This window comes from Conger conger, chromosome 4, assembly GCF_963514075.1.
Source record: "Conger conger chromosome 4, fConCon1.1, whole genome shotgun sequence".
Taxonomy (NCBI): Eukaryota; Metazoa; Chordata; class Actinopteri; order Anguilliformes; family Congridae; genus Conger; species Conger conger.
The window spans coordinates 63,210,846-63,236,070 of record NC_083763.1 but is presented as its reverse complement, the minus strand read 5'-3'; the positions used below and the strand labels follow the sequence as shown (position 1 = coordinate 63,236,070).

At 46.0% G+C, this 25,225-nt stretch overlaps 1 protein-coding gene and 1 long non-coding RNA gene across 10 annotated transcripts in view; one reads left to right on the top strand and one right to left on the bottom strand.

Annotated features, from left to right (window-relative positions):
• Positions 1-25,225, bottom strand: part of ncoa2 (nuclear receptor coactivator 2) — an 82,502-nt gene that overhangs the window by 17,463 nt on the left and 39,814 nt on the right. For all 8 annotated transcript variants that reach the window (XM_061238178.1, XM_061238180.1, XM_061238177.1 and 5 more), the window contains 10 exons: positions 20,756-20,863; positions 19,259-19,431; positions 15,202-15,305; positions 12,735-12,912; positions 12,099-12,284; positions 9,928-10,029; positions 9,194-9,334; positions 8,711-8,858; positions 6,115-7,348; positions 502-700 (listed from right to left, as the gene is read on the bottom strand). In XM_061238178.1, coding sequence (XP_061094162.1) covers positions 502-700; positions 6,115-7,348; positions 8,711-8,858; positions 9,194-9,334; positions 9,928-10,029; positions 12,099-12,284; positions 12,735-12,912; positions 15,202-15,305; positions 19,259-19,431; positions 20,756-20,844 — 2,554 coding nt within the window. In that variant the 5' untranslated portion in view covers positions 20,845-20,863. The remainder of the gene's footprint in view (positions 1-501; positions 701-6,114; positions 7,349-8,710; positions 8,859-9,193; positions 9,335-9,927; positions 10,030-12,098; positions 12,285-12,734; positions 12,913-15,201; positions 15,306-19,258; positions 19,432-20,755; positions 20,864-25,225) is intronic.
• Positions 2,308-25,225, top strand: part of LOC133126216 (uncharacterized) — a 34,849-nt gene continuing 11,931 nt past the window's right edge. Inside the window, exons 1-3 of one of the 2 annotated variants that reach the window (XR_009708515.1) lie at positions 2,308-2,509; positions 4,987-5,076; positions 10,589-10,904. This is a non-coding gene — a long non-coding RNA (uncharacterized LOC133126216). Of the gene's footprint in view, positions 2,510-4,986; positions 5,077-10,588; positions 10,905-25,225 lie in introns of those variants that run through there. The other variant, XR_009708516.1, reaches the window with a different exon arrangement.

The window sequence follows — 25,225 nt, the reverse complement described above, 5'->3', positions numbered from 1 at the left end:
CACACAAGCGCTTCACCATAAAACTACATACATGTGCAAAGATATGGGCGCTCAATAAAATCTGCTAGAGCAGATTTCATGTGTACGCACATGCAATGTGCTGAAAATTATCAAACACTTGAGGAAATGATCTGATCATGCAAGTATATATGCATGAATACCACCTCATAGTGCTCCTAATAATAAGGTTTCATAACGATAATAAACTAAAATGGAGGTGGAATATGAGTGTGAAGTCCCCTTTGAGGAGGGCTTTGAAAGCTGTCCCCTCCATGTATCCCTTGATGAATGTCTTAAGCGTAGGAGAGCAATGTGTGGCTGACGCAGGCTGTTAGCAGGGCAGGTGGATTACCACCACCTCACCTGCTTTGAGTCCAAGCTTCTGCATGTGTATAGGTGTGGTTTTGGCGTGATACAGACAGCATGTGTAAAGGCATGGGTTTTGGGTAATGCAGATAACACTGTAAAGGTGTGGGTTTGGGGTTTGGGGCAGGGACTCACTGCCTGGGCCCATGCCAGGAAAGCCCTTCTGCTGGACCATGGAGGCAGCGGTGGCCCCGCCCTCGCCCGTCATCTGCAGAATGTCGTTGATGATGGACTGCTTGTCCACGGCGGCCGGTAGCGACACAGGCCGTGTCTGAGAGAAGAGCTGGGGCTGGCTGTTCTGCAGGTCGTCCAGGATGTCATCCAGCTCGCTCGACTGTTCACACACACACACACACACACACACACAGAGCTTAAACAGTGCCTTAACAGGATGAGCACTGCGGCAGCCGCACCCAGTTATGCTCAACTTCACAGCAAGGTTGTCTTCACCCGTACTGACCATCGGTAAAGTGCAAGCCCCAGATTTTGGAACACAGTCATATCAACCTCAAACATTGCCCATCAAACAGAGACAGACTTTAAACATGAGCCCAGAGGTGAACAATGCTCTGCGCACCATCAGCGCATCACACAGTGTAGGAAGGGCCCCGGTATGTGGGTGACATTTCTCTGACGCGTGTGGTAAACGCATTCTCCGGCTTCATGCAGAAACGCGACACATACTCTGAAATGGAATCTCGGAAACTAGGGCAGATTTTACACAGAGAAAAAGGAGGTTATCAGAATAATTCTGCATTTGCAGTGAATGGGTCTCCAGTTAAAGGAACAGAGGACTGCTGAAACTATCTCTGGGACTCTATCTCTGGGAAAAGCACTCTGCACAGTGAGCACAATGGGGACAAGAACATCTGACAAAATGCTTTAAAACTACCAAGCGATTTTATGTATCATTTGTAATACTGGAAGCCTACCAATAATGACACAAATAAACAAAAGTTGTTAATGAGAAGTATGAAGGGAACTTACTTATAAGCCAATAGCCACTATCAATTTCCTGTTTCATCAAATATATGTATGAAGATGGATAGAAAAATGCAATTATCTACTTATAGAAGAACAGATGAGCAGGGACAAGAGTTACGCCGTGGAACAAATATACGTAAACCCGCACATGCATTGACGGTATATAAAGCTGTCGGCTGCCAATCCAAATTCTAGTCTATTAGTTAATGTGCACTCAGACTGACATCCTACGTGATAAACATTTCGAAAAGGTACTTAATGAGTCTAAGGGAGATAAAATGAAACAACCCCTGGCAAGGTAACACTTGCATACCATGAGTAAACATTTCCATACGTTTACGTAATTTCGTAGAATAAACCAGACCTGGAGAACCAAGAAAATCGTAGAGACGGTTATTCTAACAACAACCACAAGAGGGCAGCACACTAGATGTATCTATTACACTGCGCAATAGTATCAGATCACAGCACTGGGGTTCTCGCAAATGAAGAAAAACAACATACTGCAATATTACGGGTAGGATTAATAAGGGCACCGATTATGGAGTATACTTGGGGCTTCTGCCTTTTTTACAGAATAACATGCCAGCTCATGGCGTGCAAACCACTCCATTTTAAACTACCTTGATTTAATCCAACAAGAAAATAAAAAATAAAATAAAAAAATTCTGTGAAATCGTCGTATGCAGGCTTCGCTATAGTGGCGGATTTCTGTTGTCATTTTCAGTTGTTAATTTATTTCTCTGCTGATTATAAAGTAAGGAAACGCTGTTCAAACTCGTGGTATGAATAGTGGGAAAACAACACTAATGAGGTCATGGATGATGTAAGGCTACAAAGCGTTCGCACCGTCTGTCTCTCTGTGCACTGCCAGGGAGACCTGCTGCTGATTATTTACTGCTCCTCTCTCCTATTTCAGGCCTGCGGTGCGTCACTTTTCCTGTGCGGGGAAAGTTGTCCAATTGAAGAGCGGCTAAGGAAACTGTAGTCATTCGCCGGCCGGCTAAAGCGAGAGTTCAAGCTGGCCCGGCTGTGGAATGCTGGGATAGAGGGGGAGCCTCGTTCCCTCCAGCAGGCTACTTGGGCCAGCACGCTGACGACCCTGTCAAGTTCCCCGCCGTTTTTCAATCGGGAGGAATTTCTCCTGCTTTTTTGAAGGGTGAGCAGTTTGATTTCCTTCATTCCTAAAACATTTTAAACGGAATATTGCCAGTTACTGCCGACCATTTGCTGTCAGTTCAAGAGTAGCCTACCAAACTGTCACATGTCAGTTATATTTTAAAGCTGAAATTAACGTGGAACAGCAAGGCCTCTGAGAAGGAGAAGGCGATTTTTGCTGTGCAGATGACTTTAATGTTTGTTCTGGATTTTTGGTTCTCCGGCAGAATGACAAATGACCATATGCTAGCCGATGAAATCTGCCTCAGTATTGGAGCGTTAATTCCTGCAAGCCGCTAGGGGGGTTCAATAAAATATCTTTAAATTGGGAGGCTGGCTGGGTAAACAGGGAAAGGTCCTCCCGTTAATGAAACGCTGCTCAGCTTGGCGCACCTGTCCCTGCCACCGTGGAGAGAAGGATTCCAGGAATGGAGAAAACGCGGTTATTAAAGAGCCGTGCCGCGACCCACCGGCCCCTGCCTCTGATGTGGGGATCGTGCCCTGCTGTCTTTAATAAAACTTACAGACTGCTACTGCAGACTCCCTGAGGTACAGTCACGGGCCTGTGTGCACAAGGACCGCGTGTTTCACCGCGCTTTGATTTCTCATTTATTTCTGTTTAAGCCATCAATAATTCAGCCTTAAAACAAACAGTGAAGAAAGCAGAAAGGAAGCCAACCAAGCGATTTTACACTACATCGAGGGATTTCACTACTGAGAAATGAAGCCGGTCCGTAGGCCTACTGCTTCAAAGGCACTTATTAAGTTATGGTTTACTTAATGGTCCACCAGTGTCCACTTTGGAAATTGAGCAAAATTAACAAATTTAGATTATTTAAGGACCATTTGACAGCCATTAAAAAGCAGTATCAGTACATTCCTCATTACTTAAAATATTTGAATGCTTTAATCTTTATCCAAGAGTAGAACCTGACATTCCATTTTTAGGACATTAGTCCATTTAAAGCATATCATGTGGAGCAGTGTGCACTTATTTGGCTGCCCTGCTCACATTCCCCTACTGTGAAACCACTCTGGAACTTTGGCTGCGTTTGAAACTGCATACTTGGCATACTACTCGTACTACATTTCAGTGAAAATCAGCCTGAAATTTAGTACGAGTAGTATGCTAGTATGCTAGTATGTGGCTTCCAACACAGCCTTACACTTTTATGCTAACACATGCCTCTAACCTAAGCCTGTCCCACATTCCCAATATATTCCACTACACACAACCACCTGCTCTCACTCCTTGTCCTGCTCTGTCCACAACTCCTGGGTTTCTTTCCCTAAGCTCACTACCCACAATGCCCTGCTCTCAGTCCTTATACTCCGCTAGTTCCCATTCCCCCAATGCAGATTCCTCCAGCACCAGTGGCGGCAGCATATGGCTCATCATTTTTGTATGACTACAGAGTGTGCATTCTCCTGCTGTGTTCATCTCTTCCTTTTTAATCACGGCCTGTTTCAGCATGCTTAGAACCTGACCGGGCCTGCACAAATCTGCTTCCATAGATTCTGATTTCTGTAACATTTAATATCACCCCTTGCAGAACCTTTAGAGGTCAGGAAGGAGTTGTTTTCATTTTTTAAATTAATTTCTTCCTTTTTTTGAGGTAAATGTTGTAGCAAGATCAGTTATGTAAACACTGGCACTATGCCCACCTCCAACCACAGAGGTAGCTCAGGCAGTCATTTTGATAGTGCCAAGACAAATAACTGACCATCTCCAGTGTCGGTTAGTATTCAGGCACACTGACCTGGCTTCTCCCAGGTAACCACAACAAACACCAGTCCAACAACCTTGACTGTATGAACTTATTGACTGTAGCCATTTCAAGTGACTCTATGAACTTGATGACTGTAGCCATTTCAAGTGACTGTATTAACTTGTTGACTGCAGCCATCAACTGGCTTTCAGCATTTTGGCATCAACTGGCATGGTTTTGGGGCAAAATTGAATAAATTGCCAATTTTGAGTCCACTGGCAAAATTTTCTCTACAAAAAAATACATAAAAGTAATGTCAGCTTTCATATCCTCATTGCTATAAATGCCAGTTCAACTTCAGAGAAGCCAAATAATCAAACAGAGTAAGTGGTTTAACTGATTACCACAATGATCAAATATGCACGCAACAGTCAACAGAAATTGCAATTGCAACAGTTATATTTGGCTTGTCCACTGAAAGTTGTTGATGGGCATAATCTTTACTAGTAAATCGAGCTTTGAGAAAAAAAGAAAATACATTTTTATTTTTTTTTATATAATGGAATAACAAACCACAACGAACCATTATTTTTATTTGCACATGTATGTATTTGCACGTTATATGATTGGCATGCACTTTAGTTGTTAGGGGTATTTAAAATGGCCCTTGGCTAGATTGAAAAAAATCTGTGTGCAAAGCCTGATTACATTTTTAATAATATATATTATAATGACTCCTAATGCCATTTTGCTGCCCCTTGCTATACAGGAGTCTGTTGCAGAGGATTGTTGGTGTTAATGTGGTCGATTCCAAAATATGCCAACACCTGCCGACAGTGTCCTGCAGGGGGACATCCAGGTCAGTGTGCAGGCACCTGCAGCCATGGGTGTGTTTTACTCTTGTATTACTTGCAATTTCTAAGGTTTCCAAATGCGCTCTTCCTGCCAGACCTGATTTGAGCTCTGTGCCAAACCTGGAAAGCTAAGCAGGACAGTGCAGTCAAGATCAAATATCCTCACCACCTGCATTCTTTATGAAACGCAAATGCTTTTAAAATGTATATGTATATCAGAAGTCTCAATGCCCTCTATGACAAACCACCAAAAAATAAACAAAAAACAAAAAAGTGACCAGTGCAGGGGGTTCCGACTGGCCAGATGGGTTGAGGCTGAAGCAGCCAATGATTTCATTAACACCCGAGCTGCAGTAAGGTAACAAAGGCAATTATGAAACAAGTCGAAGGCTGTACTGACTGTGGGAACAACGTGTCCCAGAGACCGTTTCTCAGAAATCATTACGAGCCTTTTACATCTCGCTGGCTGTAGAATTCAGTCACTGCAACAGCCATACTCCTGTTGAGACATGTTCTAATGAGAGTGATTGCTCTGAAATTCCTTAGAATTTCATAGAAACTTACAGAACTGCACATACTTAGCCAAAAGGTAAACAATGCAGAATTCTGCAAGAACATGCTTTTCAAATTTCTGCAACAGAAGTCCTAGTTTTTGAAAATTACTGCTTACAAATAATGGAGCAAATTCTGAGAAAACCATTGAGACATACTTTGCAGATTTAAACACATCATGTCTTGAAAACTTTTCGGTAATCAAGCCAACAATAAGCTGTTCTCCAAAGCTACTTTACTTTGACTCAATAGGTAAGCACTAAGCAATGATTAATGGAGTAATTTAGGGATTTGGGATATGTGCAGTCAACTGGAATTTGGCTACGTACTCTTATTTGACAAAAAAAGGAAAACAATCTCAATCTTTCCAGGAGCAAAATGGTTCTAATGAGACCCATTTCCAAACCTGAGCAGCTCCAGAATACACCATCTTCACTCATAGCCCATACTGCCTCCATTAAAGATTCAGCAAAGTTTGATTTTACGCTCACCTGCTCTGATCTGTCATAGCCGCTGTCCTGCTTCTCAGTCTTCACCGTGGCCAACTTTGAGCCGTCAATCTTGGTTTCTACAGGCTCCATTTTAATGCCTTTGTCCTGCAAGCTGGTATCATCCTTGTCAAGGAGATAGCGAAGCAGGGCATTGTCCTTCTTTTTGGGGCTGGTGGGCTCCTGTTTGGCGGCCAGCTCCGCGACTGCAGTGATGCCGCCTGCCGCGTCCTGGGACAGGTCCTTCCCTGTGGCTTCGGCGGTCAGCTTGGCCAAGTCCACCGGGGAGGTGCTGTTCTGGAGCAGTCTGTGCAAGATCTTATGCTTCTCTTTCAGCGACGTGGCGTGGCTCCCGGCTGTCCCGGGGCCCTGGTTGGGTGCCGCCCCACCCGCCCCTGTCGGGTCCTTGCACCCGGGGTCGGCTGTGGGCGAGGACGGGTCCATCTGCTCAGACTTGGTGGTGAGCAGCTGCAGGAGCTTGGTGGCGTGGCCCTTGCTGTCGTGGAGACGGCTCTGGGCCTCACCGCCCTCTCCCCCACTGAACTGGCCCAGGCTGTTCTCCTTGTCCTCCTTCTGCTCCCCGCAGACCTCGTCCTGGGCCGGGTCGGGGGCTGCCTGGTCCCCGTAGGGCCCCAGGGATTCCTTGAAGTCCGAGTTGTTCATCTTGGTCATGGGGTGGGGCGCATTGACCGCCATGTTCCCAGGAGAGCCCATCTTCCTGTCGGGAGAGCCCAGGGACTGTCCCAGGGTGACCCCGTGGCACTCGCTGAGGGCCTGAAGCGCGTTGAGCGAGCTGCTGGTGTAGCTATGGCTGTTTCCTGTGCTGCCACACACGCCGCCCGCCGGGGAGAACTGGGCGGGGGCCACGCGTGGGCTACCCGCCATGCCAGGGCTCACGCGGTGCCGTGGCGACAGCATGGCGCTGCTCTGAGAGGGACTGCTCATTTTCAGTGCATAGTTGCTACCCTGAGGAGTGGCCGGCTGCATGCCGGGGCCGTGGTTCATGGGCCCCTGGCACCCAAACCTGTAGCCCTGCGCCTGGCCCACCCCCGCCGGCGGCTCCTTGGGGCCCGCCGTGGCAGGGAAGCTGGTGTTGCTGCTGATGGTCGTGTCCTGGCCCTGTACCCCCACGGACATGGCGGCCTGCGTGGGCGGGGTCATCGGCATGACCGCGTTCAGTGGCTTTCCCATCGTCTGCCCTGCCATTTCCTGGTTCATCCCGCCAACTGTCTGCTCCCTGCGAAGGGAACGGACAAAGACTGTCAGCTGTGGTAACAGTTGGAAAACTGAAATTGCTGCCAATTCCTCTTAGCATAAATCCCTGCCTTCCAGTGGCAATGACAACCAATAAAGGGAAAATCTAAAGGAAAGACTAGTAAGACCTCCTGTATGACATGACACCACTGTGTACTGCTGACTAACAAAACCGAAAGAGTGGGCTCTTTTAACATCAGCTGAAGGCTGCTGCCTTCATAATATTATTTTTCAAATTAAGGTTCTGGCCTCGCTTTCACCACAGAGTTTGTTTCTTGGCAAACGTAACTAATCCTGGCAGTAAATCTTTCATGCCTTTGCCCCTGCTGACAGCTACCTGTAGTTGAATTAAGCCACATGTTTATCCAGGTAATACAAAGTATACAGTCTGAATGAATGAAGATTCAGACATTCCTGTGGCATTATCTAATGATGACCCAAAAGCTCAGGGTCGCCCATAAACAGTTTAGCCAAGTGACCAATGGAGTGAGTTACCAACTGGAATCACGCAAGACCCTCAGGATGCACTCTTTATAGCTGTCCGCAAAAGGAAGGCTTAGGCGGCATCAAAGATGTTAATAAACAAAGGTGTCATTGTGCGGAATAAGCGATGGAATGAATATGATTATTCTTTGAGAAATGCCTCGCTGTAAGACTCGGGCCCTGAGTGAGCAGACTCGCAGTGCAGTGTTTATCCACTTCTCTGCGCTCCCTTCCCAACAGTCCCCTCATTGTTTCCCATGGAGTCCGACTCTGTTCCTTCTCCCCTGGAGACAAATACCGAGAGCACTCATGCAGTCATCTGTGTATGCTGTCTGCATGTGGCGCTATGTATGTACAGGGCAATTAAGAAGAACTGTGGAAGTGTGGTCACCCACATGGACAGGAGTGCACACACAGGCAAACACAGGTATGTAAGTGTACACAGGCGAACGCAGGCAAATAAGCGCAAACGTACGCATACAGGCGAAGGAAGTGTGAAGATCTATGTGGCTGTGCCCAGGGCCACCGTCAGGGGGGCCACAACTGGGAATGTTGTCCCGGGCACTGTGCCTGGGGGGGGGCCAGGGAGGGCCCTCCCGTTTGTCAAAGTTTGTCCCAGGCCCTGTGAATCCTGACAGCGGCCATGGCAGTCTGTGTGCACTTACATACCTGTGTTTGTCTGTGTGGGCCTGCATACAAACACTGGCAAATAAGTGCACACAGACATACAGACGACACAGAGGACACAGGCAAATACGCGCACATGGGCGCATACAGATGAACGAAGGTGCACATGAGTGCATAGACCTATGCAGCTCTACGCGGGCACATACAGACGAACAGGGACCCACACACATCGTACCTCTGCAGGATGTGCAGGGACATGTACAGCTGTGGCTCGTTGGTAGCCTGGGACCGCACCAGCTTGCTCTTGGTGTGGGCCGACACGATGGTGCCGTCAGAGAGGGAGAAGCGGTAGATGGGGCTGAAGGCTTGGCCCTGCCGCAGAACTGGAGGGTTGGGGGAGAGAACGGGGTGAAGGGGTTTTAAAAACACACTCCATGTCGCATAACTTACATAAAAGACCCGAAGAAAAACACTACCCTGAGTTCACATGGTCATGTGTATCTCTTTCCACTGCTGAAAATACCATCATCACAAACTACTCACAGGCAAAAAGTGAGACCCTAATGTTACATTTCCCTAATGCCCAATGCCCATGAATTACAGTGGAGGTTTACTCATTCACATTCCAAAGGTCCAAAGGTTTTCCGGTTTATCTGTAGATCGGAGACTAATCGTTTCTAGGAAGCAGGCCTGCCTAAGGAAGCTTTTCAGGTCTCACCTTCCTGCTGATGCCTCTTTGCAAAGGACATCTCCCCGTCGTTCTGGAGGTGGAACCTCTGGATGCATCTCCGAACCAGGTCCTCCCAGCCCGGCTTCATGGAGGCTCGTAGAAGGCTGGTGTCCAGCGAGGTGATCTTACCTACGTTTGACACGGGCAAAGACTGGGTGGAGAGAACAACATAGGCCTGTCCCTCTCCTCTGCTGATGTCTCTGAGGTGGTATTCCCAGGACTATGTCTCTCTATTATCCCATGACTGGCTACTGACAGTAACAGTCGTACACACCCAGTGTAAGGCCGTGCACACAGGCCTGGCACAACCCAAAGATGTGTCATGGTGCATAAGAAAAGTTTCAATTTTCTTTGAGCTCTAGCTCAAACAGTGCCTCTATGTTCATGTGGAGCATCAAAGCCTTGTTAACAAACAGACCTGCAAGGTTATATTCAGCTGGATTCCACTAAAAAGCAAGACATCATGCTGGTTCTTCAATATGTTTTTATACCTCCAAGAAAGTACAAAGTTCTGAATCCTAAAGGGGTCTGACTAAGATATCATTTGAGCAATAAATGTGTGACATTTTATAGCGCAAGGCGATTTATGTTTTATACATTCCCTACTTGTGGGCAAAGTCTAAGCAGAAATGACAACTTGCCAAAGGTTATGAAATGCCCTGGCCAGTTTAATTACCAGGAATCAAAGGGAAATGGAGGCAGGGCCGTTGTGTGATCTTTACCTTGTAGATCCTGTCTGGTGGTAAAGCTCTCGTGGGCTGGGAGCATAGGCCTTTCTTTCATGGGGACTCTCCGTGCCACGCAGATCAAACAGGACTGGAAATCTGGGGTAAAAAAGGGTGGATTCAAACATGAATCATCCAGGGTGAAGAGCAGATTCAAATATACATTGGTAAAAAAAATTCACATTGCTTCTGTGGTCTGGGCCAGTGGTACGTACTGTCGATATGTGGCTCACACGAGCCATAGTAGGCTCACTCTTCCATTTTACCTTTAGAAATGCGAACGTTTGATTCAACGCCAAAAATCTGATAAATTCTGGAAAATCTGGACGCTTCTACAGTAATTTACGGATAAATCCTAATAATTATATTAGGGCCAGTCCTTTGCCTTTTCATTGATTGGATAATTTCTGAGAAATGTAAAAGGTATGGGCTCCAGGCTCCATGTTGGCTTTTCTGTCTGGTGTGCATGCACGGTATATGCATTGTGATGTTGAAAATGAAAAACCAATAAAAGAACCAGTCATTTCAAACTGCCAAAGTTTTTTTCAGTAGGTATCCTAACTTTTAGTCATTAGGCAGCTAAGACAAAGCTGTGAAGGACAGACAATGGAAGGCTCTCTCTGAAATGGTGTCGTTACAGTGCTAATCCTCCCTGCAGGACCCTCACCAGATGAGAGATCCCGAGGCTTGGGTTTACAGTGATAATCCTTCATCCCTGACAGGCCACATCCAGCAGGTCACTCAGTGCAAGCCTGGGGCAACTCTGGGAGCCTGCAGGGCCACCTCTCCCTGAAGGCCTACCCACCGAGAAAACCCCTTCTCCCAGGAGCCCAAATTCCGTCCCCTGGGTGGCACAAGGCCGGCACGAGGCGAGCTCCTCTCAGAAGCGTTTTTAATCTCCCTCCACACTCAACGGGCATATGCCTGTCAGCAAGATCGCAGCACTCTGATGCTTGGCCCGCATCCTAAATGGCTTCAAAGGCAAAGGGGGGGGGGGTGTGTGATGGCGGGAGAGTACCTGGCAGGCAGAAAGCTGGGAGCTGGACTATACTCCTGCATATTTTTTCATCTACGCTTCCAGAGTGAAGCATGGGGGTGGGGTGTAATGACCAGCTGTGATAAAATGATTTCCTCTGCCCCTACCGAGGCTGGGAGAACGTGCTGCCCTGCCTGAGGATGGACGGAGACTGACGGAGGGGGGGGGAACTTGGACAGGAGCGACACAAAGCGTGACCTGAGGGCCTGGTCTCCCTGCCATCTCCTCACCCCCATCCCTGGCTCTCAGACAGCGTGCCGTCTGCAGCCAAGGCCCAATTTAAAACTAACTGGATGCATTGGCAAAGTGGGCCTAAAATAAGGCAGCTGAACTCTCTGTGACATGAACAAAGCCACAGAACTGGGGGAAACAGATGGAACCTTCCAGATTTCAGAACAGTTTTAAGGGTGGCAGATGTGTGCTGCACTTATGTGGCTTCAACAGAAAAGGCCTGTTTGGATTTTCTCATTCCCGATAACCAGCACAAAAATGTTCCAGAACTTTTTTTTGAGACACAAACATTCACCCTGATGCTCATGTGCTCTCTGATACCACAAGTCATTCATTTTGACTGGGAATTAATGGACATGAAACCAGAGACTGCTCTGCTTGATATATCATTGCTGAGAGGTGAAACTGAACAGATCAGACTTTTTGGTTTCATGTGCCATAAAGTCCAAGCCAAAATTAATGACTACGCATGAAGCTTTATTCTACATTCTTCAATAATGATTTACTTTTTCAGAATAAAAAAAGGCAACAAGTCTTAACCCTTAAATCTAAGGCTTACACTGTACCTGCAATGTTGCATTGTCTGAAGCTGGCTAAATTTCAAATACGAACAAAAACAAAATTCGAAATACATTGCAATTTATTTTTGTCCAGTGCACGCACTGCACTCTTCAAAAGGTAGCTATCAGACTTGATGCATGTGTAGTGTATAGTGTGTAATGTCATACAGTTCATGAATACATGTGAATAGAGTGCATGCTTGCACTGAATGCGTTTACGGTCAGGCTCCAACAAAGCAGCATTCTTTGCGGCTTTGACCTTCAAATAAGGAACTGCCTCGACTGTGCGTAGTACAGAACGGCTGACCGTGCGAGGCCACCTCCTGGTGTCCCGTCCTCACCTTCTCCCTCTTCCTTGATGGACTTTGGCTCTGACACCGCGAAGCACTGCATGGTCTCGTACTTCTGCTGGGCCTCGTGGTCGAGGGCCTCCTCCTCCAGCTCGCTGCGAGGGTTCACCAGCATGCGGCAGTTGAACGTGTGGCTGTTCCGCCGCGGGTTCTCGCTGGACCAGGGCACCCCGTTCACTGGAGACACACAGGGACAGGGAGGTTCATTTCTCAGCCACCAACGACCTCCACGGGGGAAACTCCCGCCGTTTCCACAGACCCCTCCCCGTGACCCGATACGGCTGGTGTCTGGGAGAAGCTCCTTTAAAACGCCCTTGCCGGCATGGCCTCCACTGCAGGCCCCCCTCCCTCCACCAGGCGCAACTGCATCATTCCTCATTGATAAGCCTCTATATCTAGGACACGGCTCCGCTAATTATTTCCACAGAGGCTTTTCAGACAGATAGACAAACAACCTCAATTTGAACTTGCCGATTCTACACAGCACGCTGCGGAGGAAGTTTCGATGTCATACATTAGTAGCGAGGGGCGGGGGGTGGATGGGGGGGGGGGGGGGGGGGGGTAACAGGAGGAAGGGGAGGGGTGGTGGGTGTGGGGGTTATGGGGCTTTATTGGTGGGGGTCTTACCCAGTGACTTGGGCAGCAGGTTCTTGATGAACTCGGCGTGGTCTCCCACGTGCAGGACGCTGTACACGCTGGTGTTCATCAGCTCCTCCTGGTTGTATCGCAGGTACTGCGTGACATTCTCCGACACAAAGACGATGTTCCCCTCCATGTTCACCACGAAGAAGAATCCGTCCAAGGCCTGCATCATCAAGAGGGCACACTTACATATTTTACACTTACATATAAGTAAGGACATTTTTTTGCCCCAACACTTGAATCCTAAAGCTTTTCAATGTATCCCTACATGATTCACTTTTTATTCTCCAAATAAACTACACTTCTGTAAATTTACTCCTCAATTCCAATCATCTGCAATGAACTAATTAGCTGCACCAAAAAAAAAAAAAAGCAGCCGGCTCATGGCAGCCTGTTAGCAGTCTATTAAAAAGCGCTCTGCAGAACGCCACTGCTTAGTGTGACAGCCAGGCGAACTGGAACAGCTGCTCGCCCTCGTTCCAAATGCAGATTAGAGACTACAAGCGCGGTATCTGTTCAAATCTGGGTAACTTCGGATTTCCAGTCTGCCTCGGTGCGACAGACCCTGGCTACGAGAGTGCTAGTTGATTGCGTGTGACAAGGGCAATATTTGCAAGTCTTAATTGAAAGAATACAGCCCCAAGTCAACCATTACATACAAGATGGTGCCAATTAGCTCATCAAATGGCACCATTCCCTGTGGGCGTTTCAATCACAATAAAAGCCTACATATGCTTTAAGATTTTGGTGTTTGTGCCAAAATCATTCTCCTCGCTGGTAGGAAATGAGAGTGTATCAGTTACAGGGACTCGCCTCTAAACTGGCACCGAAAGCGAATTAAGGTAGCCTGGCTCTCTCTGGTCTAACCGGATACCCAACCAGGCCACTTAAACACACAAATCCTTTCCAAATCTACTCTGTGAAATGAAACCTGAATGGAAACGCAGAGAACGCTGTCTGACACACAGAGCAGGGTCTGGATTCTGGAGCGTTCTCTCCTGGAGATCTGCCGGGGCAAATTAGGCGCACATAAAGCAAGCAATTATGCATGCCAAGTGGCCCTTTATTTAGCACAGCTTACGTAACAGCATTAGCCAACACGTCCTTCTTTAAGCCAAGCTGATCTTCCCTGTATACACTAAAACATACACTATGCTACTGCTCACCCTTTGCCCAGACATGGTTACAGTATAACTTTATCTAGCACCTGGATGTCCGCATTACCACTATACTGGAAAGAGTTATTTTAAACACCAAGTGAACATGCTTGAGCCGTTCCCCCCGTGTCACCCCTCCAACACGCCAAACAATGGGCTTCTTCAATGCCGGCAGCCACGTGCCCCGAAACCGCAAAAGCCATTTAGACGAGGGGGTGACGGCAACTGTCTGTTTGTCCACTCAGCGGCCGCAAAAGGGCCACTTAGCACACAGTTTACAGCTGCCAAGAGTAAAGGGCAAATCGGCACATTTCCTTGTAGTGGCCTTTTGTTGCGGACACTTCGTTTCCTTTCTTTTTTTAAGATTAGCTCATCCACCGCCTTTCCGCACACAGCGCAAATTGTCACCCCCTTTTCACATTTTCAAAGAGATAAGAAAACACGAGACTCGGGGTATATTTAGAATCTGCTGCGTGTCCATGCGGTGACGTTGAACCATAGAAGCTATAAATATTCTGTGACAGACAGATTAGATAGTGAGCAGGAGGAATAAGGCAGGCCAGGGTTTGAATGGCTTGATTCATTCTGTGGGCTCGCTCCTTGCTTTTCCATTAGTCGCTGGCACTCCATTTTCCCTCAATGAAACAACAAAGCAACTGCACAGCGCAGTGATTTACAACCACTTTGTGCAGAAATAAACAGTTTTGATGTTTTATTATGCAAACTCCCTTAATTGGCGTTTCCCCCATATTTAGTTAGAACTCCAGAGGAATTCTCCATGCATGAAATGCTGCTTTCAGTTCAAAGGATGAGTGAAAAAACTGCCAGTACAGTCAAAGCACACTTAACAGGAATTCTCCTGACAGGACTTTTTTTTTTTTTTTTTTGAATGAACCATTGTCAACATTGTTTTCGGTCTAGTTTCCTCTCTCATTCATAAAGGATGTAGAACTGCATAAAATCACACTGTAGCAATAAAGGAATGTCAACACCATCCATAATTATACATACATATGCACATACACACACACCACACAAATACACACACGTGCACACACACATGCTGCCAACTCTCATGGAAGTAACACATTAATCCCCCCCCCCCATGGTTCCCACCAGACGGATGGAGCCCTAGGTAACTGTCCTTGCTGCTTGTGCCTGTGCGTGTGTGTGTGTGTGTGTGTGTGAGTGTGAGTGTAAGTGTGTGTCTGTTCCTTTCTCCTTTTAGAACGCAAGTTATATCTGCAGAAGTAGGCCTGGATAAATATGCAGGAATGCGATGCTGTGCCACCCACCTCAAGCATCATGGGTCCAAGGGCATCTTTGTCAATAACGCTTTGGCCTGTTGACGAGACGTCAGCCTTCTGCACCTCCTCCTCATTGGCTGCAGCAGCTTTTTCTGCGGAGAGAGGGACGAGAGGCACGGCGTGCTGCATTTCCCAAAACATAGACATGTGAGCTGTGACAAACACGGGTGCCAGAGATACGCAGGCTCAGAAACTCGCTGAGGGGAAAACGGCTTCCTCCTATTCCAAGGTTAATGTATTCTACTCCTCTAAAACACAGACACATCGGGCAAAGGGTTAACATGATGAAGAACACAAATAATGCCTACAATGGATTTAATTAATTTAATTACCTTGAGCAGAGCACACAGCCCTCGAGTTGGAATAATAATAGCATAGGCATACAGTAAAAATGATTAGCATTTCTAATCCAGCTCTTCAGAAAACTACCCCGTGCCAGATCAAATGATTTATTTTAGATTCATTGTCAGCAATCAACACGCTGTCTGCGTACCCTTAGTAGTAAAAACAGAATGCTGTAGACTCCTCTTTTCATTGGTCTGAGTGACGGCACAAAGCCTCCTCCGTCTATCGCACATTGTTAAGATGCGTTGCTATGGCGCGCACCCCAGAACTTAGCAACAAGCAATGTGAAAGGTCACCACGAACGAGTCCATCTGAAACCGCGCAGCTGCTGTGCCTGCAGCAGCCGCGAGATGGATGGCACTGTCACTGCGGCCAGAGTCCCTGCGAGAAGACGGCAAACCGCTCACACTGGACCGTGGCTAGCTGCTAAAAAACATTCCTCTACCTCAAATTTACACGCAAGTAAAGCAAACGACTTGAAATGATTTTTTATGAATTCTGTAAAATTATATGGCTGACTCAGAGGACTCCTACAGGTCCTCTTTTGCCTCACTGTCCGTGGGCCTTGTGATGTGTGTGTATGTGTCAGAAGTGTAAGGCAGAGGCTTCTGTGGAACTTCAAAAGCACTCTGCCGTAAGCCTGCTAGCAGGTGCCCCTGTGATCCCTGTCAGACTCCTCACACAGCCAACAGGTCATTCGATCATCCTTCTCATCAGGAAAAGCAGCCATCAGCTTATTATCAAGGATATGCAATCAATACACCTCTATACTTTCAAGAAGAAAGCAGCAATCTGCTTTTGATAATTTCACAACCTGGGGGAATAGTCAAGTGCATTAATAAACGCTTAGTCACGAGAAAGACTATTTTCGCACAGCAGTTAGAAATATTGTTCTCACTTGCACGACTAGAGCTCAACGTTCTCAAAATACACTCAGCGAACAGTTCGGCAGACAGCCGTTTCTCCAGTGGCGGTTTGTTAATTAACAGACACCTCGTACGCACGGTGCAGTCAGGCCTCGGTGCCAGCAGGTAGTGTGAAATGGTGCCTGAGACTGGGATGGAGTGAAATGCAGGCGCTATGTTAGCAAGCCGTACCACGCTACAATGGAAAACGGCTGTACCATTGTGTGGGGTGTTCAGCAGCCTCTGCTTCATTAGGACACGATCTGTGTGTGTGTGTGTGTGTGTGTGTGTGTGTGTACGTGAGTGTGAGCATGTGTTTGCATGTGTGTGTGTGTGTGTATGTATGTATGTATGTATGTATGTATGTATCTGTGTGCACACATGCGTCCAGGGTACAGACTAATGAAACCAAGAGGCCGGCTCCTTCCTCTGCTCTGCGAATGGGTTTCTTTTTAACATTAATGTTCTACTTATCACCAGGCTTCTGGTGTCTCCAGCAGCGTATGGTAAACCAGCACAGCTGTGCTCTCATGAGCATGATCACTCACGACCAGAGAGAGGGAGGGAGGGGGAGGGAGGGGGAGAGAGAGAGAGAGAGAGAGAGAGAGAGAGAGAGAGAGAGAGAGGAGAGAGAGGGAGGGGGAGGGAGAGAGAGAGAAGGAGGGGGGAGGGGGAGAGAGGGAGGGGGGAGGGAGAGAGGGAGGGAATGAGGGGGAGAGAGGGAGGGAAGGAGAGAGGAGATGGAGAGAGGAGACAGAGAGCAAGACATAGAGGAAGGGAGAGAGAGAGAGACAGGGAGGGAAGGAGGGAGAGAGAGAGAGAGAGAGAGAGAGAGAGAGACGCAGGCCTGCTGCTCCCACACTGAGCCTGGGAGTCGTGTCTCCGCCTCTCGCCTCTCGCCTCTCACCCCCCCACCCCCACCCCCACCCTCACACACAGCCCTAACTCAGCCCTGTGTCCCTGCACCAAGCAGGGTCTGCTAGTGCTGCAGCTCCCAGCCAATCGGGGCTAAGCCCTCACGCACTGCCTGCTTTTGGACGTCTTACTCACGGGCAGCCATTTACTAAACATCATATTCACATTCCTTACAATACACCATCTTACCCTTTCATTAGTAGAGCCATCCGTTTTTCACATCTTCAACGGCTTAAATATGCATGCACAGAGCCTGCATGTGCTAATTAGTCCATCTCAGCTATCTGAAATGGCACTGAACTCATTTGTATTTAGAATAGTTTGCTCAGGATGTTGAACACTAGCTCCAGGACATATTGTATTTCAGGATGTATATGTCTAAGTAATCCTATATTTATGAGATTGGGGTCAAATGTTGAAGATAAGATCTGCCTCCGCATGTAAAGATAATTGACATTGACATTAATACAGAGATAAGGTTACTGTTAATATATTAACATGGATAATGTAGCCAAGACTTGGAAAAACTATACGTTACCATGCAAAATATGTGTATCACAGGGAAACCAAATTCATTTGGGAAAAAAGCCAACAATTACTTACAGCATGAAAATATTATTACCAGTCACAGCTTTCAAGATTAAAAGAGATCCATTCACATTAAACATTGAATCAAAGATTTAGAAAAAAATTGAATGAAAACACATATTTGAAATAATGAAATAATGAGGTTTAGCACAAAATCAGCTGTGAGAAAGGGACTGCAGTGGTGTGTGCATTAGAGTACAATATATCTGTCCTCTCCATGGTCTGACGGCTCTCCTTGTGGAAGGAACAAGATGTTCTCCAGCCTGCAGAGCATAAACAAGCCCTGTGAAACTCACACTATGGGCCACCTTTAACAAAACACAAACAAGCCTATTTACCCTTTTTCAAAGTTGGTCGATGTACAAATACAATTATGCCGATCTCTGAAAAGCACCCGGATTTTTTTTTTTCTGCCCCATTCTAACGTGAAGCAGAGGATAGCTAGGGGCTGTAATTCCACCGTCGCCCAGCGACAGACAGCAGCCACTGCTCCCTGCCTTTTGCATCACATTGCTCACCATTACATAACCCCCCGTCCAGTGAATCACAAACAACCTACATCACTGGCCTGACTCATCTCTTACTGTGTGTGTTCCAAATCTCTGCCTCGATGCAGGCTGGCATCCAGTCCCCCTCCACGTCCCCCTCATGGGCAAATTTAAACCTACAAAGACCTCACGGCTCTCGCAGAGTCACGGCAAATATAATCAAAAGGGCTGGGGAGAATCAACAGACAAAACAACATCAACAATACTTTTTACAGCCAAAAGCCAGAGCGAATGGGAATTTGATTCACGGTATCAGCGCAGGCACGAGGACGAGGTGGGCTGTTTCTAAAGGGCGCTGGTGGAGAGCAGAGCACCTTGGGGAACGTACCGTATTGGAGACCTCGCATTACACAACACAGAGCCCTGTGGCTCAGGGCGGCCCTCCATGTTAAAGAGTATGGCCTGTCCTGTCCTTTTACACAAAGGCTCTGTGAAAAATAACCTGGCTTTGATGACAGGGTCCCTGTTCCTTTTCACTGATAAGACAGCCCCAGTTCACGGTTCACACTGGAGAAGGGTCCGCAGCCACACTCGAGCAAGCACCTGCTTCTCAGGCGGCCAAACTACGGAAAGGCCAGTGACACAAATGGTGTTCCACTGCCTGGGAAGGTGCAAAGTTATGGTTATCAAATCCATAACAATAATAATAATAATAATAATAATAACCAAAGCGGGCATCTTATGTGAGCCATGTATGGAGCCGGGTAGCTAATTTAACGTAAAGTCACAGTAACAAACACTTACCTTGCTCTTTTATTTGACGAATCTGTTTCACAGTTTCTTTTAAGATTGCACATTTGTCAGGCTTGACATTGAAGTTGTCAATATCGTTGAAGTTTGCAAAGATCAACTCAGCAAGTTCTTCAATGTATTTATTTTCGTGCTCGCGGTTTCGTTTTTCAGTGCTTCGTTTCGGGCTGTGGAGACAGAGAAAATCATTGTGTAAGACGACGCTGGGACACACGTGGCTGCTACCGTATTAAAATGATTGCTTACTCTATGCCCTTCATTCTGCGGCTCAAAGTCAAACAAGGGCAACAGGCGCCAATATATTTTATGATCATAAAAATTAGTTTACTTGTTTCATACAGTTTGAGACACCATCTCTTTAGCTTCAGCAGGCTTATAAATTACTTGCTTCATGAATACAGCAAACAAGATCTTTCTGCATAGCCAGTAAAAAAAACATTTTTTAGGCATATAAGTTCCTACTTTACATGTGTAAGTATGTCCAATCAAAGCAGGAGCGGGAACATGCTGGCAAATTAGGCATTTGAAATAAGGTGCAGTTGAATGAGAGGACTATTCAGATTCATATTACACCCTCAGGAAAAGTATCTGAGCCCTCATACGGTTGGACACCGAGTAACTACACCAACCTCCACCTCTTTACTAGGGCTCTGTCACCTTGACACAAGTGGACACGGGGATGCACCCGCAGGTCTTGCTCAAGTCAACGGGATCAAGGTTGCGTTTTAATTTTTGTTCTCGCCACCTCAGCACTCGCAAAGAGCGGCATCAATACGGACGACGTGCAAAACTTTGAGATTCAAAGGCATTCCAATCCCTAGGCTAGCCTGCGAGGTGATCAAGTAGAGGGCTTTATTTAGAAATGTTTCTCACAGCACTATGCACATGGTGTACCGTACGCTTTAGTCAATGACTTTCAAACACTTTTTCAGCTGAGTCAACTAAAGTCAATAGATGTTGACATGGCAACTGCTTTATGACGTTGGATGTGCTTCTGTTTGGGCTTATTAACTCCACAAATAGAGGGACACCAGTGTTACCTGTATTTTTCTCTTACTTAACATAATCCTAATTTGGGATGCAGTCATATCCTAAGCCAGTGATCTTCATTCCTGGTTCTGGTGGGCTGCAGTGTCAGAGCTGGGTTTTGTTGTTACTCGGCACTTAATTGATCAATCAAAGCGGTCGATTACAGTTACCTCACCTGGTTTCTTTGGTCTGATTTGGTTGCTTATAACCAATCATATATGAATTGTAACTTATCTGACCTGTTTGGTTTTTAGTTCTATGACCTTGATATGCACCGTTTTTTACATCACTGCATAAAAGTGTCTGCTAAATAAAATGTAATGTAAAGACAAATACAAAAACCAGCAGACCCTGCCCCTCTCCAGGAGCAGGAATGAAAGTCACTGGCTTAGGAAATTATGGACATGGCCTATATCTTCGTCCAAAGCCACCGCTGTACAGTGGAACAGGAGATCTCCTCACCTGGGTCCCAGCAGGTCGGAGGAACATTCTTTGCGCTTCCGAGACTCTGCCCTAGCAGGGTCAGAGGTATTTTCACCCACACCACTCATTTTCAACGCATATCAGCAACTGCAGGAAACAGGAAAAACACACAGCTGTTATAGGGACTACTTACACAGAGCACACTAGAAAGTGTTACAAACATGGTGTAGACATACCGCATCCACTTTACATTCTGGTGCTGATCATCGTATTACATTATCACATCTTTGGGAACGGTCCAGTGGTTGCCCTTGTTCAAAGCTGAACCGCAACCTTCATTGTGAGTAGTTTGACATTTGCGAAATTCCAAAGAAAGTTATTTCAGTAAATCATCAAGAGTCATTAAGAGGAAATAAACTTAAGATTTAGGGGACGAGGCATTTGAAAACGGAGCAAGGGAAGGAATTCAATTATTTTCTGTGATATACAGGTTCCCCAGAGAGGATGAAATGAGGGCACGGTAGGCCAGATTCAACTGGCAACGCTCACTAGCACACGACACAAGCCAGCTACACTGGAATAAACGCATCTACTGAACATTTCCTATGCTGCTCAGTTTGTGTGTGCAGTTGCACAAATACACATTTTTCTCTGGAAGATTTTATGTAACAATACTCATCATGCACAAAGAACACAAAGAAAAAAAAAAGAACAGCTAAGCAAGCCGTTTCAGGCCAAATTCTAGAGACACCTCTGTCAATTACTCCATGTCTACTTTCCTTTTTGGCCTTAGATATGACCTTTGATCCCACTGAAAATGCTGTGTGATAACTCCTGGCATGCCAGGGCACAGAATTCCCCACAGTGGCCCGGGAGATGCAGCAGAGCGCTCATCAAGAGCCGACCTTTAAGAATAATCAATTAATGCAAAGGAAATGGCTTTTTAATAATTGACACCAAGGTACTGTAAAAGGAGCCCTCTGTAGGCACTGATGTAATGGGTAATGGACATTCAGCAGATCATTATGAACAAAATCATTTTATTTATCCATCTCGATGCATTTTGGAGAGGGCAGTGCAGTTAAGGGAATGCCATTCCTGTCCGTGTGAAATCCATCTTCACAGGAACACATCACAAAGCTGAAATTCCAAAGAAAACAACACGGAGGACATGAGAGGCCTCCAATGGAAGATGAAATTGGACACAGATGAAAGATCCCCCCCACCATAATGAATTTAGCTTTCTCCATGATATTAAATGCCAAAATGTTCATGTTTTGCAATGTCAATCATTGCCCACCCCACCTTATAACCATACCACAAAAAAACCGCCCAAAAAACCAGACCGTAAAATAAAATTTAAAAAAAGAAAACAAGTGGTTTGTAGCAACGATGGCGTGTCAGTTCCCACAGTGCCTCAGAGCGGCGGTGCATTGTGTGAGACGGGCGGGGGCTCGGGCTGTTAGCCGCTCCACAGTGGCATCGCGTGATAATTACGCGGCCGCGTCTTCGCAGCGGTGCTCCTCCGCATCAGGCCGGTCCGTAGCGCTGCGCGCCGGACCCTGAGCGGGCCACCGCGGCGTCCCGCCATTACGTAATGCGGAGCACCTCGCCCGCGCCACGGTGGAGGCAGCGCGGCCTGCCGATCTCCATGAAGCGTCTGCTGGGATCCCCGCTGGATCGCCGTGGCCTATTTATGCCCCGGACGGCCAAGCAGCGAAAATCAAAGGCTGCCCGTGGAAACAAATAAATAAATAAAGCAAACATATTTAACGATCGACGCTCCACAGGCTATTTCATTTACTTTCTCTGATGGAGATTGACTGCTGATTCTAATCCTCCATTTTAGGTCTGAGAGATGAAACATGGCAAAACAAGCATTCTATACCTCAAGCTTCTAAATGCATGTTTCATTGTATACTGTTATATAATAGTATGGGAAATGATTGACATTTATTTCCTAAAAGGATCAGGCAAAACCAAAAAGTCAACTAATGTCGAATGGCAAGTAGCAACCTTTCACTGGAAGAAGATCATAAATGCAGCAACTGTGATTTCTTTGAATATGCACCGGAGCGAGGAGCTGGTACCTCATCAAAAATACGAAACATCGTCCTGAATCAGAAATACTGGTTATGTAAAGTAGATTCAAATATTGAGCTAATGACACACTTCAATTTGAAGTCAAATGCACTAAACTGGATGGGTGTATTCATTTAATTAATTCATTCTCTCTGCATGAAATCTGCTTCAGTCAAAAATCTACATGTTATCTGTTGTACCGAGTAAACGCATACACCCATTCTTATAGCCTACGTCCCTGATTGGGGAAGCTAGAACCAGTGCCATTGTGGTCCAGAGCAAAGCATCTGCCATGTGTCAAATAAACCTGCTACTTCCTGTGATGGAAGTAAGACCTACATACAGTTGTATGCAAAAATGTGAGCACCCTTGGTCAAAAAGCCTTTTACAATTAATATCGTGGTGAACAGAAGCGAACCTGAACTCTAAATGGTACAAAATAAAACAGAACACATTTTCTCATCTTTGAGGTATGCTTGGGATCATTGTCTTGATGGAATACTTCATCTTCAATGTCGGGACTGACCTTCGAACATTAGCCTCCAGAATGTCTTCATATTTGGTGGAATCAATCTCAAAGCATAATGGATCCACCTCCACGCTTAACAGTTGGTGAGGTGTTCTTCTCAACAATGGGTTTCTCCTAAAGATATCTTCTTTGGTGGTGACAAAAAAAGTTACATTTTGGTTTTGTCAGTCCAAAGCACATTGTTCCAAAGGCTTCAGGCTTCTCAATGTTTTCTTTTGCATACTTCAGATGCTTTTGTGATTTTGTGTTGAGGTCAGAGGAAAGGCTTCTTTCTCGCAACCCTGTCATGTAGGTCTTTGTTGTTTAAAATATGTTGCATTGTTGTCCTGTGAACAGCTAGATCTGTGCCTGCTACTCTTTTTTGCAACTCTTTTGCAGTGATTTGTGGGTTCTTCTGAAAATTTCTCACCAGGTCTTGGGTCACTCGATCTGAACATTTACTTAGTCTTCCAGACCTTGCCTTGACTTTATCTTCCATTTTCTAATAATGTTTCTGACAGTGGAAATAGGCAGTTTCAAGTGTTGAGTTTTTTCTTGCAGAAATGAACCATCTCCATTCTGACATCCTTGGACAACTGTTTAGAGGAATCCATGGTTGTTAACACTAGACAGAACAGCCACTGCAGTTGGATACTTTAGAAGTCATGGAGTTAAACTTCAGAATAAAAAGTTCAGCCCTGGAATTATATTCACCTGACTCATTGAAGCCCTAACGAGTAAATCATCTGGGTCTGGTCAGTAGTAATCATCTTTTTAACAAGTAACAAAGAATAATCCAAAAGGGTTCCCAAACTTTTGCACAGGGCCCCTTTTCCTTTTTTATCATTTGTAAACAGTAAAAAAAAAAAAATTTTGCAGAGATGCCCCATGTGTAAATCTGTAATAATCACTTCTGCTCACTAAGATATTAAATTTAAAAGGCTTTTTGACCAGGGGTGCCCACAAAAATTTAACCATGATCATAAAAAATAAAAAAAAGAAAAGAAAAAAATGTTCCTAAATGTTCTTTATACACAACTTTTCGCTGCAATGTTTCCGAATTGTGCTTCCCCATTGTCCCCAGTATCCTTTCCAATTGATTTATGTTCCAAGAAACGGTGCCTGGTTTTTATCTGATTTTAAGAAAAGAGAACCAAGTGATTCAGTGGGTTGTGACCATGGTGAAGGTCATAATGACCTGAGGAAAGCTGTGGTGTATATTGAGATTACAGTTTCCGTGACAATGGTCCTTTGGCGAAGCAAACCATGAAGCAAACGCAAGCATTGCTGCTGCCCACACCATCACCTTGAGAAAATGGCATCTGCATCGGGAGCCACAGAACCACCTTGACATCATCCACGTCTCAATGACAAACTGATGAATGTCTGACCGGTACTTCACAGAAACAACACTCTGTATCTTTCATTAGAAAAGGACATTCACAACTGACTGGGAGCATTAAAACCAACATACCATCCGCTTAAGTTCGTTATCAAGAAAGGACAGACGTTTGCAAGAATTGTACAGAAATAAACGGAAACATAGAAAGAAAAATTATCAAAAGAAATTAATATGTAAAAATCCAAGATGCCAAGCAACCAATTAGCTGCCAATAACAGGCAGGAAGCAGCAGGCAGCTTTTGAATGAGACAGGATTGGCTGAAGATGGCTGATCATGAATGGAAGGGGACACAGTACCGGTTTCAAAAACTGTGGAGCAGGGGAAAAAACGTGAAATAAGGGAAGGATAAATCCACTTTCCAAGGATTTTAGGGGGCACAGGGGTTCTCGCTGCCTCACAAGGAGGCGCTGGGCTTGAGTTCTGGCCAGCCTGGAAGCTCTCTGTGTGGAGGTGTTCTCCCAGGTTCTTCCTACCACAGCCAGAGATTATGTAGCCCAGCTCCTACAGATGAAAGAT